The sequence below is a fragment of a genome, unplaced genomic scaffold, assembly GCF_019419815.1.
Source record: "Pyrus x bretschneideri cultivar Hongxiangsu unplaced genomic scaffold, Pyrus_bretschneideri_v1 Contig16, whole genome shotgun sequence".
Classification (NCBI taxonomy): Eukaryota; Viridiplantae; Streptophyta; class Magnoliopsida; order Rosales; family Rosaceae; genus Pyrus; species Pyrus x bretschneideri.
Window position 1 is genome coordinate 4,500,501 of NW_025999457.1, and position 15,886 is coordinate 4,516,386.

Consider the following 15,886-nt stretch of genomic DNA (forward strand, 5'->3'; position numbering starts at 1 on the left):
AATCGCTCACAGTTCTGCAATTTTGTGAATCACCACTTGCATTTCTATATGCATTCGTCAATCACCACTTCCTTACAAACTTGTTCAGAAGATTTCTACTGTTTCGCACTTCCTCTGGTAATTAGAATGCTTTTCATACGATATATTACTTGAACGCATGAATTTTAATTGTAGTTGGATAAGTATGGAACTTGAAATGTTTGGTTAATACTTTGCATCTCTGTCCACCCAAAAAACTCAACCTCTGGTTCTTTTGTTATTCTGTAGCTGTTGCTCTATAATATAAATGTTGAAAAAATTGAAATTGGCTAGTTACGCCAGTATTTTCGGGGGAAGAAATTGCTGAGCTTGGTATGGTTTACGTAGTAAACATAGGTACAAATATACTAAAACTTCTCTTATGCATTGAAGAAGTTGCTGAGCATGGTACTAGTGTTTATGTTCATTGCATTTTGTCTTCCAAGTGTTTGATTATTCTATGGTCTTGGGTTGAAAGTAAAGGTGTTTATTTTCAAATGGGCACCAGGATATTGTATTACGTTCACGTGATGAAAGTCTTATAGCTAAATCTCTTAATTAATCATGTTACAACGTTGTTGTTATGGACACAAGAATCCACTTGTGATGCTACTTAGGACTGGTTTGGTATTGCTGTGTTTTGAAAAAAAACTGCTTCAGCTGTGCTATGAGAATAAGCTCATTGTTGTTGCTTTACTTTTTCAGCTTATTTTCATCCAAAATTGTGAAAATAAGCTGTTTTTAAGTGTTTACCAAACACTTTTTTGAGCTCAGTTTATTTTGATATCCACTTTTTATAAAAGCATCTCAGTACCAAACTATTACTTAGTACTACAGTTTAGTGGTATTTTTTTTCACTTGTAAGTGAAAGGCCTTAGGTCGTCAAATACGAGTTTGAACAATATTATTGCTAGTTTGTTGTGGCACTAAGTTTACTTGCTTCCCTTAGCTAAATAATTATCGTTTGGAAAAGAAAAATATAAAATAAATAAATAAATCTACTTGTGGATAGTCAAATTGACATAGACTAAAGTGAATACGACAAAAAAACTAACCATAGTAAATGTGGTGCCTTATCACTTAAGCATAAAAACAAAATAACCGTGTGTCGTTGAAAAGTAGCGTTACACGGGATTCTTTTCTTTTTTCTCTCTAAACACGCGAGTCGAAATAAAGTGTGAGAAAATTTTGCCCTCCGTCCGGCTATTAAGAAACCGAATTACGTGAGCGACGTCTCGTACTTATAATATTAAGATTACAAAGATAATATAAAAATATATATTATTGACCACTAAGATAATATAAAAATATATATTATTGACTTGATACGCCACCTTCGACCCTCCCCTGGTTGCTAACCCATCATTTAGCTTTTGTTTATGCGATAAAATACAAACTCTTGCTTGTAAAGCGAAAACGAGCACCATCCTTTCATCTTTAACTTTTAAAGACAACATTTTCTCTCTCTATAATTGCACTATTGACCCATAACCACTTTATTTCCACTTGATTTACACGTCACGCAAGACGACAAACTTGAAGTGTGTACAAAAACCCCCAACCCTATCCACTCCCCGTCCTCATCGGACACCATCCCATCATCACATTATGTAATTATATATATATATATATATATGTATATAATATTATAATAATATCTACATGATCGCGTGCGGCACAGATGATTGCCACGTCGGTCACACAAGCGGCTTGCATGCAGAGGTCTGCGGGTCCCACATGGCTGGCAGTAGAAACCTCCGCCCGTTCACCCCGACCGCGTTGTAGCTCGCCCCGGTCGCCTTGTCCACCAGGACTTGACCCGGATAACCCGGGTATGCCCCGGTTCCGAAAATGCCCGTGCAGGCAGAGACCGCCTCGAGGGGCGCGCTGGCCGGCCCTTGGAAGTATCCATTGTTGTACGGATTGGTTACGGTTCCCGCCAAGAGAGTGGCGAGGTTTATGATCATGCCGTCAACTCCGACGTCGCCGTTTGGGGCCACTAACGGCGGGGTTTGCGGGCCGTAAATGGGCTGGTGAAAGGGCCAGGCGCATTGGCCGGGGCACTGGACCACCGAGTTCCCAACCCACACGTAAGCCGACTTCTTGTCATGGGCGGAGCCGTGCGTCCCGCAGCGGCTACAGAATCCGTCGACCGCCACGTCACTCGCAGTCAAAACCACGTTGATGGCCTTCAACCCGTTCACTTTTCCGGCGAGGGCTACCAGGTGCCGGTTCCCGAGGGACTTTCCGAGAGAGTAGGCCTCGTGGAGGATTTGCCTGCCGACGACGAGATTGGAGGCGCCACCCTTGTACTTCTCGGTGGTTTTCCACCAGGAGGAGGCAGAGGGGAGTGGGCCGCGCCGAGGGGCGAGGGAGTGGATGAAGTCGACGATGATGGACCGTTGGGTTGGGGTGAAGTAGCCGTACCAGATGAGATTGACGGTGATGTTGCCCTTGAGAAGAGCGCCGTTGTGGTACTTGAGCACCAGGGGCTGCTCCTCCACTAAAGCACCCAAACCGGGCTCGGCCAGAAACATGAGCAGCAAGAGAGAAGTGGCAAAGTGGTAAATAGGATACATTGCGAGGGGCAAGAATTTAAGGCTTTTGCTGGGAATTGGGAGTGGGGAGAGTGAATGAATGCTTCGAATTTGGTTTGGGGTGGTATTTATATTCGGACGATAAGGGAGACAGCTGTAGATAGCAAGGGTTTCTCTGTCCTAGGCGTCCACGTGGGAGTTGGTGATTAGACATTGAGGGCTCTCGAGACTGGAGAATTTGCCAGGCTGTAAGGTTTCTCGGATGCGGGGTAATGAAACTAGAGAGGGTTGTTCCAGGAACTTGAGGCCCCGCCTTTAAGCGCGTAGACTCATCACCCCGCATGGCTCTCACCCTCATAATTTTGTGTGATTATTTTATTTGACACTTAAAAATAAAAATAAATTGTGAATAATTAAAATGATTATGTCAATATTACTCCCATTGTATACGTGAGTTTGTTTTTAATGGTTACCAGAATTTGAATCGACCTTCAATAATATTTGCAAATTCTCAATTGTGTTTGTGCTGTTAGGGTTTAGGCCTTGTTTTTTAGTTTTCTTGAGCAAGCCTTATATTATGTTTTTAGGCCATGTATTAAAAGAAATCAAAAAATGAGAATTTTTCTCATAACTTCTGGTATTTCAGAATTTTATCTAAAGATCACTGTTTGTGAACCCCAAACCATAAACTCCGTTGTGTCACATATGACAAAAATGGTTTATTTTCTTGCCTTGACGACGTTTAAAGGACCATTTCTCTCCCCTCCCTTACCCTTCTCTAAATCAGGACCATTCAACCTAGATTCAATGGCTAAGAGTTATGCCACCTCCTAGAATCCCAATTATTTTACCCTTTACCTCTCTCTTCTTGTGTTGTTACCTATATCTGAAAAATGATAGGAAAATCATATTTTTGTACTTGGTGTAACATCTAATATGTCAAGTGGTGCGTATAATATTGATTGTATGAATCAACCGCCCCATTATATAGTAGACTAATGTGATTGAATTACATAATATCCCTAACGTTACTCCCAACATATGATGCACACCAGCAGCGTATCACTAATGGAATGGCTGCAATCAATCCAACTTCATGAATCAGTGTCCAAGTCCTCCATGGCTTCTTGTCCTCTCTCAAGCCCTGATGCCTACCTTCGACGAAGAAATGAGCATCGTCCGAGCTCGCTCTAGCTCCCACATGCAGAAGACCCTCTACTGGTTCGACTTCGTCGTATTGTCGTATTGGGCATCAGCGGCATGGTGGATGATGATGCCTTTCATCGACTATTTTTTTCCAACGGCTCATTTTTTTTTCTTACGCGGTATAATCTTGTGTTTTAAATTAACTTGTAAATATTATGAACGAGTGAATTATTATCATATCAATTTAGATAAATAATTGAGAAATGTGATGATGTTTCTAAGATTATTCTCAGTTTCAATTTAAAAGTTTAACGATAGATATTAATCATATTATCACATTCTTAAAGTTTTCTTTGAGTGCTCTTTTGCTTCGTTGTGTGTATTAATTTCTACTTTTTGAGGCGTACAAGGATTCGTGGCACATTCATCTGCGCCCTCCACTCTAATCTCAATCGGTTCTTTTCTCCCATTTGGTAGCCCCACCTAGTAGGTCCAGCCTGAAATGAGCGGAAAAATCGTGATTTGCTATGGGTTGTCTTTTTTTTTTTTTTGGTTTAAAAAAGAAAAAAGTCAAAGGAGGTCCACTATGGAGGAGTTGATAAGGAGTACTGCTACACTTGATATCTAGTTGTATTATCTTTCTAATAAAAATAAAGCCGTTCAATGAATACGAGTTTCATTTTTATTAGAAAAATAATACGAATAGAATGTAAAAATAAAAAAAAATTTGTTGATAAACAATGACATCATCTAGCTACAAGAAGAGTACAAGCTTTGCCTAGGTGCAAACTTCCAGACCCAACTTTATTCACTGCTTTTGGGGGATTATTCCAAAAATATTATGCTCCCGCATGCATGATTGTTGCCGGTTGAATATTATATAATTAAATATGAACCTCGTAGCTCCTTGGAGAACATAAAATAATTTACGTGGAACCAGTTCACTATAATTTAATATTCGAAATTATTTTGTGCTGTGAGCTACTGCAGCCAACAGGAATTTCTCTGAATTCTTTTAATGAAGATTTTGAAGATTCGTGAATCAGGTTCGGTTATTGTATATCATACGGTTAGTTTTTTTCAAATATCATTTGTATTTAATTTGAAATAAATAAATTTTTAATCACATAATATATAATAAACAAACAAAATTAATGAATTTCCATAATCTTCACAAAAAAAATTCGACGATATTCCGGATTCCTATTGCGGTATGCACAAACATTTTTTTGGGCGCTCATTGGTTACGTCAGCGTGGTGTTTTTTATTTGGTAGCATAATTGGGAAGTGCGCTAAAGCTGAGCACCTAGTACCAACAACCAAGGTAAGGTAGGATTGGTTTTGGTTTTGGTTTTGGTTTTGGTTTTGGTTCCCTGGGGGTGGTCCACAGTATAGTGGCCTAGTAGTATGGTTTTCCAAAGTTTAAACACCGCTTTTTTTAAGTTAAAGAGAGAATTGATAGAGGGTTATATTTTTTTAGAGAGTATTTGGCTTCTTTTTTTTTGCCCTTTTGGCTGGGTAAAGAAAAGCAGTTAGTGTTTAAAATATTCACAAATTGTCTTCAAACATTTAAAAAGTCAGAGATTGATATGGAAAAAAAGGTAAAGTACAAACTTCACCTATTGGGCAAGATATAAAAAAAATTGGGAAGTATTATTAGCACTTCAAAAATCTTATTCTACACTTCTCACAAGTATATTTTTCTTTCTAAATATAGAAAGTTTGAAATTTAAAATGTGATTTTTGGAATGCCAATAACAATTCCCAAAAAATTATTGAATATCAATAATATTTATCGATTTACTACATATTGCTGAACCAACCACAAGTTTCCAATTTTTGAATTCTTTTGGAATTTTTTTTCCGTTAATTTTGACTAAATGAGTGGATATACCAACTCTATTGTGAATTGCTATAATTAAAAAAAAAAAACAATATCGATTTATTGATCTATATTTTTATAAATTTATATGTTGATATTTCTATTTATATCAACGTTTTAATAACTAAATATATCTTCCAAACAATATACTCGTTAGTCCAAACTGGAGATGCTGACCATTATGCTGCTTTCAGCACGGGTCCTATCAAACATTTCTGGTCTCCAAAACCAAAAGTAAAAAAGTAACAATAATTTTCACCTAACTCATGGAGAAGTCAGGGTTGGGAAATATCGGTTTAATAACTTTTTTATTTTATAGGTATGCAAGAGATATTTGTTAGGGACATTTTTAAGAGGAACTCGCATCTGTAATCTAATTTGGGTTTAATTTGAATTTACCTAAAATCTCTTGTAGTAAACCAAGACACAAGTACACTTTTAACACATCCAAATCTCTTGACAACTGCTACATACATTTGAGTTAATTTGGTTTTTGTAATTTGGTTTGGTTTTCTTTTAAAAGTTCTGAAAGATCAACAAATTACTGGTATTGATCCAACAAAGTAATTGTGTGATAACAATTGTACAACAAATAGGGCGTTACGAGGGAAGAAATTGTACAACAAAGCATGAAGTTGTGTCTAGTATATCAGAGCTTTTGAAAAACAAAATGAGAAAAGGCCACTGCAAGCCCCAACTAAAGCTCGCCTCTATTAGAGATATAGTACCAATGTGTATGTAAAATGTGATAAGTAAATATTTTGTATATTTAATATCGATTTTAATTTTCTTTACTGTGTCATTGACACGTGGAATGAAAAAGATTGTTTATTACACTCTTTACCAACTTTGTAAAACGTAATGCTAGGAAAACTAAATTTGTACACAAAATTTACAAACTAAATGATGTGTCACCAATAGGAATGAGCACATTTATCAACGTTTAAGTCACATTATCAACTTTCATGTTATTTAATTTACAAAATTATGTCTACAAATTTAGTCTAATGACATTATACTTTTGCAAATTCAGCTTAAATCATATATTTACAAGGACCACTAGTTTGTCATGTTAAAAGAAAATTACAATAAGAAATTGAAGAAAAAAAAAAAAAAAAGTTGGTGACTTGTCTTCGTGTCATAACATAATTTAAAAAGTAAAAATAAAAAGGGTCTTTTGTCACGTGACTGTCAACAAGAGAAGGCCTTTTGTTTCACGTGAGTTGCAATAGTGCAGCAACGTCGGCAAAGACGGCGACCGACAAGCTGTGGTCAAATGGCGGTGTTGGGGGCTCGATGGGGAGGGACCGGGGAGGGTAATTACATTTTTCCCAAGGCATTGAAATATGAGAGGGGTTGGAGCAGATGGACCCTCTTCACTTTGGACAAGCATCGTCTGTCTTTTCACTTTTCGTGCTTTCTCGTGTTTTTTTGTTTGTGTGGTCAGTTAAGTTACATTAACATTTTATATTACTAATTTATTTTTATCTTATTATCTCTATTAAAAAAAACATATAAAATGTTGACGTGGCTTAACCGTGACCACACAAAACAAGAAGACACGGAATGACACTAGAAATGAATAGGCAAACAATCCTTGTCCCTTCACTTTAGCCCTTAGTAACTTTCTACAATTGACAAGTTTTCATCTTCGCATACGTTTCTTACTTCTTTTTCAATAAGTACAATAAGTAAACGGGTTACCCCATTGAGACATTTTGAACGAATTAGAGTACATGTAAAATACACCGGTACTAAAACATAACTCAAGATATCTTTCAATTGTTGAGGTCGTTGTTTCAGATGTTGTTTTCCCGGTGTGAATCCAATTGATTACGTAGTTTTAGAATTATACTGACCTAAGTACTCCATCTCCATAATTGCATTAAGAGTATATAAAGTAAAGGGGAAAAGGCATGACCAAAGAATTATGTGAAATAAGTGAATTTATCCAGTTGAGATATTCTTGATTGTACGGAAAAAAAAAAAAAAAGATTCCCTCTAGAAAAAGAAAAAAAGTAGTCCTTACCATCCTGTTTTAATGATTTACAAAAATTTGAGTTTTGTTTAATTCTTCAAATAAAATACTTCATGCCAGGTTTTCTGTGTTAACCTTTATTGCTTTTAATTTAGGACAAATTTATAATGAAAAGAGCCTCAAATTTATTTTGATGATCTTACTTTACATCTTTGACGTATGTAACTTCTACTTTAATGGAAAAAATGTAATTAGAAAATTTTCGATAAAAAAGCAGTGTGGAATATATCTATTTCAAAGCATTTTACATCTTCAAAGAAATGCTCTAATACTACCAGAAAAACTACCATCTTTTTCATTTTTTTTTTCAAAGGCACGAAAAGAAAACATTGATTATTGTGATATTTTACATCAATGAAGGCAACTTCACGATTGGACCTGCAAAGTGGCCAAATAGTGTAAGCAGTCATAACTAATTTGAAGGTTTTTTGTTTTGTTTTTTTTGGTAAAGGTAACTAATTTGAAGTTGTTATGTGGACTTAGGGGTCTTATAAAATTGCAGCTTTTTACATAGGGTAGTTCTACCTGCACTAAATTTGTGCACCTACGTGCACGTACCAAATGACATGGTACATCCTACACCATATAAATTTTGATTGGTATCACATTCACAATTATTAACCAAATTCCAACTTAAATTAAAGTACAAATTTGATTGCTCCCACATCATTTGGTGCACAAATTTGGTATACCTAGTATTATTCTTTTATAATTTAAGGACCATTTTTCTTTATCAAAATGTTGTTTCACTTTAAAGTTAGGGAATAAAAATTGTTTGGTAAAAATAAAATATCAAGTTTTATTTTAAAAGCATTAAAAGATTAGTTGAGTCAATAATGAATATTTCAATTCCTACTATAACCTCACTGGTTTTCAAAAAATAACAGTGTTTATCCTTCTATACACACATTTTTTTTTCTATTAGAAATGAAATCATCACCATCGCCTACCACTGCAACCACTAGCCAAACACTACCACCAACATCGTTGTTGCCGTCGCCATTGTTGCCGCTGCCACTTCTTGGACAATGCTACCACTGCCACCACTGTTGCCACCACCGCCACAATCCACAAATGCCACCATTGTCACCACAACCACTGATGGGTTGGGAATGCAAACTAAAAGCTGAAAATCAAAGATAAAAAATTAAAAACTAAAAACTAAAGTGTATTTCAAACGGCGCCTAAGGTGGTGTTAAAATTTCAGTAAGTGAAGGATTCCAGCCCTTCAAATATGACAACCTAAACTGTACTTGTAATAATGCTTTTGAGTTACAAAAAATCGTATTTCCACATCTTATTATTGAATTTATTCCCCTGTAATGTTATGATTTGCCTTTTCAGTACCAATAGTCTGTCAAAACTCTTGTAATTATTCTTTGAATTCAATCAATGTGATCTAAATCAATGTCATCCTTGACGATAACTCCGTCCAATTTTCTCTCATGTATTGTCAAGTCAGTCAAACAAGTCCAATTTAAAAATAAAAAGTAGGTCCATAAAATGTAAGAAAAATGCTAAACAAATTAAAAGAAAAATAAGACAGGTGAGATGCACCCATCATATGTATGTGCAATTGTGCATGAATGGATGTTATTAGGTACCAATCATTTGTTGGGTGTCGGGGAGAGGGAGTGATACGGTCTAATCCGCCCCATAAATACCAAGACTTAGACAAGATAGCGACGCAGATTGCGAATTTAACAAAAAGACAAGAGAACCAAAATAATGCATAGAGAGGATTTGGAATTTGATTGGTTTTTCTGTTCTTCCACTATTATTAATTATTATGCAAGCAGCCCATCCCTTTTCAAAGTCTTTGTTTCTTTCATAAATGCAAATTTGATTTGATTCGTGTTTGTTCGTTCAACTTCGGGACCATATAATTGAAGCGAACTGTTATTATCATTTTAAAAATTTCATTCTACATTCTTCACAAATATATATATATTTTTAATTATAGAAAGTTCGGAGTGCCAAAAATTTTTTTGGAAAACTAATAACAATTCCCGTAATTGAATTACTGATGGACAACAATTTATATGACATAGGTACATCAATATGATATCATTCTATGCTAATGAATTAAAAATATGTTTATGTCTTTGTTCACATATAATTTTGTTGACTCGAAACTTCACATAGCCGTATAACTGTACAATGTATGTTCTTCTCTTACCCGTACACAACGACGGAACACGAACATAGATACTATTATTGTTCTTTTTTTTTCTTAATGTCTTTATTTGGGAAGGAATTTCATCCCTTCTCTTGTCACCTTTTGTACTTCTTTAGTCCTTTTATATTTTGATTTATACAAATTCAATAACTAAACAAAATAAAGGAATTGTATAAGGTGAAAAGAGTAGTGTATAAATCATTTTGCTTTCATAATAGGTAACTAGCAGAGAGCACACATTTTGTGTGTGTGAACAACCGTCCATCTTCTTCCACATTTTCCTCAAGTGCAACCGCTTTAGTTCATTCTAACTATCCAAAAAACATCATGATTTCACTTACTTATATGAAAAAATGATTGTGGGACAATTTCTCTTAATAAGTGTATATTTTTATCTTATGTAAATATTTTGATATAAAATTACTATTTTGCCCTCTTTATGTAAATATATTGTGTATCAAAAGTGAGGGCAAAATTGAAAGAACCCACGGCAAAAAGTTGACAAGCCCTCTTCTCTTAATAGAATAGATAGATATAAAACAATAATTGATCAGTCGTTAATAAGGATATTCACTAACTACACTATCACCTCATTAACAACTGATTAATAGCTGTTAAAAATATCTACCTCTACTTTAAATTTATATGTACTGTTGAAATCCCTCAGTGTAATTATTAGGTAACTAGTTAGTTAGCTCTGTCTATATCTAACGTTAACTAGTTATTCATTTAATACAACGTTAATCGCTCTTCTGAGTTGACTCTATTATATTTTGTACGATCCGAATTGTTCATTCGTAAGATCATCATTCATAAATCATCCTCATCAAACTCGAAAGTTGTTGAGTTATTTACTATGACTTGATATATAAACGAACAGTCTCATATCGCCCGTGGGTCTGGCATCTTGAATTCCCAGCCCGTGTCATATTCTCATCTGGTTGAATAATTTGAATAATAATTAAGGTGGTCTGAATATCCACATCCTAGCTAGTTGATGACACTTAGAAGTTATCACCAATAAACAGCTTGTATTAGACGATGCAAAGTTGACCTAATTATATACCCAGAAAAAAATGCAGATGCAGTCCATCTTTCTTGTACTATTATTTGATTTTCCGCGTGTATCGACAAACATTATTTAATTAAATCGGTAAGTGATTAATCGGGACAGGGCAAGTAGCCTACTCCATACAATACGAGGTCGGTCTGTGAGTTTGACCAACTGTATATTGGGTCTGTGCGTTATTGACCAAGTGTATATTCCCACGGGGTCGATTTCATACAGCTGCAGTTTATTTAGGATTTAATTACTTCGTCCTCAGAAAAATGAAAACAATTATGCCAATATTGCAGAGTTTGTTGGAGAATGTAAAGTCCCGTATCAGAAATATGACAAAATAATATGTAATTAATATGTGAAAGATTCACAACTAACGTCTTCAAAGCCTTTTGTGTTGAACCACATATCTAGCAATAAGTTATTAAGTAAGGACAATATCGGCGATGTTAATGGTAGAACATGTTGGGCTGAAAAAATTTATCAGAGTTTTAATTTTTTTTAAACAGAAATATTCATACTTCATATTCAGGCCATATATGTGGAGTAAAAAATAATCTGAAAAATCCTGAAGTTGATATGTGGGCTTTTATGCACAAGTAATAAGAACGCCCTCATTAAATTGCATAGGCCCACATTTGTTCCAAGCACAGTTCAACATTCAAGAAGCCTGAGCAAGGAGATAAGACTAGGGAATTAAAGATAGAATTAATAATTAATCCCTATCTTTAAGCTTTCATTATTGAAGACCAACTCAATCATGCAACAAATCACAATTATATCTAATTAAGGATGCTATGAGATAATTCCAAGACATAATTTAATTAATAATATTTTTGGGATAATTCTCTTCTCATCCAACTGTTGACATGATTTGACCAACTGGCTAACGACACATAGCGCGAGATCTCTCCCCCCAGGCCACATCTCCCCAACACTTAATTGTACACCAAATTTTGGTAAGTTTTTGCTACGCAATTAAGTTCTAAACTTTCTTTCTTTTCACAGAAATTGATTTAGGCATTGGAGATCCATTGACAGTTGACCAACAAATTCATCAAGACTGAAGACGACAGATTAGGCATCGGAGGTTCATTGACAGTTGACCAACAAATTCATCAAAACTGAAGATAGCAGATTTTTGCTACTAAAATATAAAAGTTTAACTGTACATTTAAGGACTAAGAAACTACTAAAATTTTGATTGTTTGGTAATTTGATAGTAGATCAAAAGCGATAGCTATGTTGCGTTAATCCTTGTAGTTTTTGTTGTTGATTTAAGTCCGTTTTACATTCGTCTGTCTCAGCTTATACTTCCTCTGAAGTCTGAACTGATACGGTAAGTCTAACTTACTATTTTTTCATACCAAATTGCAAATGGTTGTAGCGGGACATCACTGCAGAAGCACGGAACTGGATATTGCTTCAATAATACTCCAAAGTCTTGCAAGTGCTAGCACCAAAAGGAGCAAAAGGGTTAAGAACCTGTCTCCTATGAAGAAGAAGAGTCTCATTTGGAAACCTTAGAATATTTTGGATGTGAATTGCAGCTTCATTTGATGCGATAACGAGAACAAGACAGAGACTCATGGCAAAATGGATAGAGGAAGACCTACGAAGACTTGGAAAGTGACTTTAAGAAAAGACATAGAGTACTTGAAGCTGATGAAAGACTTGGCGTAAAACCTAGCTCAATGATGTTTTAGAATTTACACAGCTAACTCCACGTAGCGGGATAAGACTTTCTTGTTCTATTTTAGATGAATTTGATGTCTTTTGGGATGGATGTTTGATGCATTTTTATGGAGCTACGAAAAGGATTAACTTGCCATATTTTAATAGTTTTTGTGCATTGTGATGAGAAGAAAGTAAATTTGGATATATTTGTGATTATATTCCATATTTAGTTTTGACAACTTGGGTATGTATATTATAGATAGGTGGAGTTAAAACTTAAATGGTGTTTATCTGAGTGGAATGTCATTTCTCTTGTTCGCATGGACTCCACTTTTACACTCCAATATATATCATGAAAGCCAAATATGATTTTCAGTCCGACCCACAGATTTTATGAGATTTTACTTTTACAATACATTGAAGAAGAGAAATGTTTTCTTTCAAACTACTTTTTTTTATTTTTATTTTTAATTTTGTGTCAAGGAAGAGAATTTATAACTTACAACCAAACAAAGGCCAAACAGCACCTATAAATAACCAAAAAGGACCTAAAAACCAAAAAACGAAAAAACAGAAATATAAAAAAGCCCAAAGGCCCAAAAAACGGAAGAACATTTGAGAAGCATCCACCACTTCTCCACCCCTGATCCGAGGAACTTTCAGCCAACGGATTCTCCGACCACCATCGATCATCTCCTTCTTAGATGCCTCTTACGCACAGCCATAAGCAAGAGGTAATTAGCACCCAAATGAAAGGGGCCAACCACCTGTGTGAAGCTCAAAAAAAATTCCTGAGCAGCACTGTCGGAAACGGCAGACAGTAAGGAGAACGTGGTGGTGTTGGAAACACCCAAGCTAGTGAGAGCACCGGAACACTACACACGAACTCCACAGAGAACATGGCTGAAAATCGAAGCAAGGAAGGGCCAGGAAGAGGAAAACCCACGAGGGTTGAGGAAGTGGATATGCCAAATTGGAAATTTGGGAGAACCAGCAGTAGATGCATGGACAGCAGAAGAGAAGAGGGAGAAGAGGACCCAGCAACCGACCCCAGCCGAAGCTAGGACCGGTGCCACTGAAAGTGCTTAAAACTGAAGATCTCATAGAATCAGTGAGGAAGACTCTCACTTTGGAGAAAAGAACTCTCACTTCGGAGAGAACATAGCTTTTAATTGTTATCTTTTCTTTCCAACTTTTATGTACATTAAAAATGCTTTACATTTGCAATTGTTAACAAATTATCTATTTGAGCAAATGCAAATGTTTTAAATGCTAATATTTGGATTGATGATATTGTACATATAGAAGAAGAAACTCATAAATGAAGGTAAAAATCGCAGACAAGGACTCAGACTTTTATTTTATTTCTGTGTATATGATTATAAGATTCGGGAACAAAAATATAATTCAGAGTATCATGACATTAACAATAAAAAATACAGTAGATAAGATTTTAGTATTTTATTTCGAAAGTGTACCTAACTACTCATATCATTTTTACCTGTACTAAAGTGATCTCCTAAATATTTTCAAAACCTCTTTTTTTTTTTCTTGGTCATTTATTTTTAAAGCATCTTCATTATCAGTTTGGAATTGATTGACTTCCAGGTTGGACATGAAGATGAATACTTACTTTGTTTGCTCTGATTAAGGATAATCCCAACAATGTAATTGTTACCATATTGTTATAATGTTTTATGGAAAAACAATGATAAAGGAATGACAACTAAGTGCTAGCTATATGCACCTAAGAACTTATGATTCCAAATGCAAGATCCAATGAATCAAAGGCTCACAAACAAACATGTCAATCTTAGGTTTGTTTGATTGACTTCACTCCGAATTCCATGTGTTTGTTAATTTTACCATCCTTTCAATGCGCTACATATATACACTCGAAAATTTCTCTCATATATATTAGGGTTTAGGGTTTAGGGTTCATTAACCTTCTTTGGAAAAGGAAATAATTAAGCCACTTAATTATTTTGTCAAAGAAACAAGAACTAGCCAGTCCACTTTTAGTATAGACAAAACTATGTGACATCCTAATAGTTTTTTTAATTATGCAAACCACAATATAACATACTTTGTGAAAAATATAGACAAAACTGTGAATTTTGTCAACGCAGTAAAACAGGAAAGATATGATTTATTCCAATGCAAAATTCAAAAGCACCAATCCAGGTTCAGTAAAGCATGAGAACCGAGAGTAATGACAGCTACAATCAACCTAGATTTAGTTCATTATTTGATGCAAGATAAAAGAAATAAAGTGAAAAAAAAAAGGAAATGTTCAAGCCCGTGTACAATAATAAGCGCACAATGTCCTTGGCAAGAAAATAATTTTCTTTTAAATGAAAACTGTGAATTACCTTAACCTTCCCTTCCTTCTTCCTTTGCGCGGTAGAAAAGTTCCTGGATGGCTACAAATACAAATGCGAACAATTAATCCACATTCTGCAAATTCGACTAAACCTCAAATAACGGCCTTGTAAAGCTTATTTTCTCAAACCTTTAAGAAAAACACACGCATAGATACATGCTGTATATACTGCTAAAGCTGTGTTTGGTTGAAAACAATGTGAAAGCAACAAATTAATTAAATATTAATCAGAAATTTTCATCCTTTCAAATTTCTAACTCCTAATAAAAAAATTTGTCCTAGTAAAACACAATTTTCATTATCTAGAAACAAAATACGAATACATATTTATAATCAAAGCTAATTAATCAATTAATCAATAACCCAAGATTCCCAATTCAAACCCTAAATCCCTAACCCAGGATTCCCAATTCCAACCCTAAATCCCTAACCTAGGATTCCCAATTTGAACCCTAAATCCCTAAAAGTAGTAATTAGAACAATTCAACAGAAAAATTGAGAAAATTGCATTTATAAATAATTGAATTAAGGGAGATGGTGCTTACCTAGTAATGTTGTGGCGGCGGGGAGAGGGTGTGGCGTCGGAGTGCGATGGATGCAAGAGGGAGAGTGACAGATACACAAACAAACAGAGAGAGTGTGAGAGAGGGAGAAAGGGAGACACTTAGATAGTGAGTGATGAGAGCGAGGAGATTGAGTGAGTCTAAGATATAGAGATAGAGTGTTAAGGCGCCGAAATAAAAACGCGCCCAATTTTGGCAAAAAAAATCAAATTTTTTACATGTTTGCGTGACGAGGGTGTTTAAATTTTCGTCGTGCCACCAGTTAAAAGAAAATGAATTTTTAAATATTTGCACGACAAACATTTCTAAAACGTTGTCACGCATATTTGTAAATTTAATTTAATTTTTGGTATAAAAAAATAAATATTTTTTTTGGTTTAATTAATTTTGTTACAAATTTTAA

The 15,886-nt window shown here is 35.1% G+C and overlaps 1 protein-coding gene across 1 annotated transcript; it reads right to left on the reverse strand.

The window, feature by feature from the left end:
* Positions 1-1,282: 1,282 nt before the first annotated feature.
* LOC108865793 (protein EXORDIUM-like 2) lies at positions 1,283-2,669 on the reverse strand. Its single transcript, XM_018643260.2, has one exon. It carries the CDS (start codon positions 2,595-2,597, stop codon positions 1,716-1,718), a length of 882 nt encoding a protein of 293 aa, XP_018498776.2. The 5' UTR covers positions 2,598-2,669; the 3' UTR covers positions 1,283-1,715.
* Between the last annotated feature and the right edge of the window lie 13,217 nt (positions 2,670-15,886).

Bases quoted from the DNA above. Each gene is read 5' to 3' on its own strand.
- LOC108865793 (XM_018643260.2), bottom strand. From the start codon at position 2,597: ATGTATCCTATTTACCACTTTGCCACTTCTCTCTTGCTGCTCATGTTT.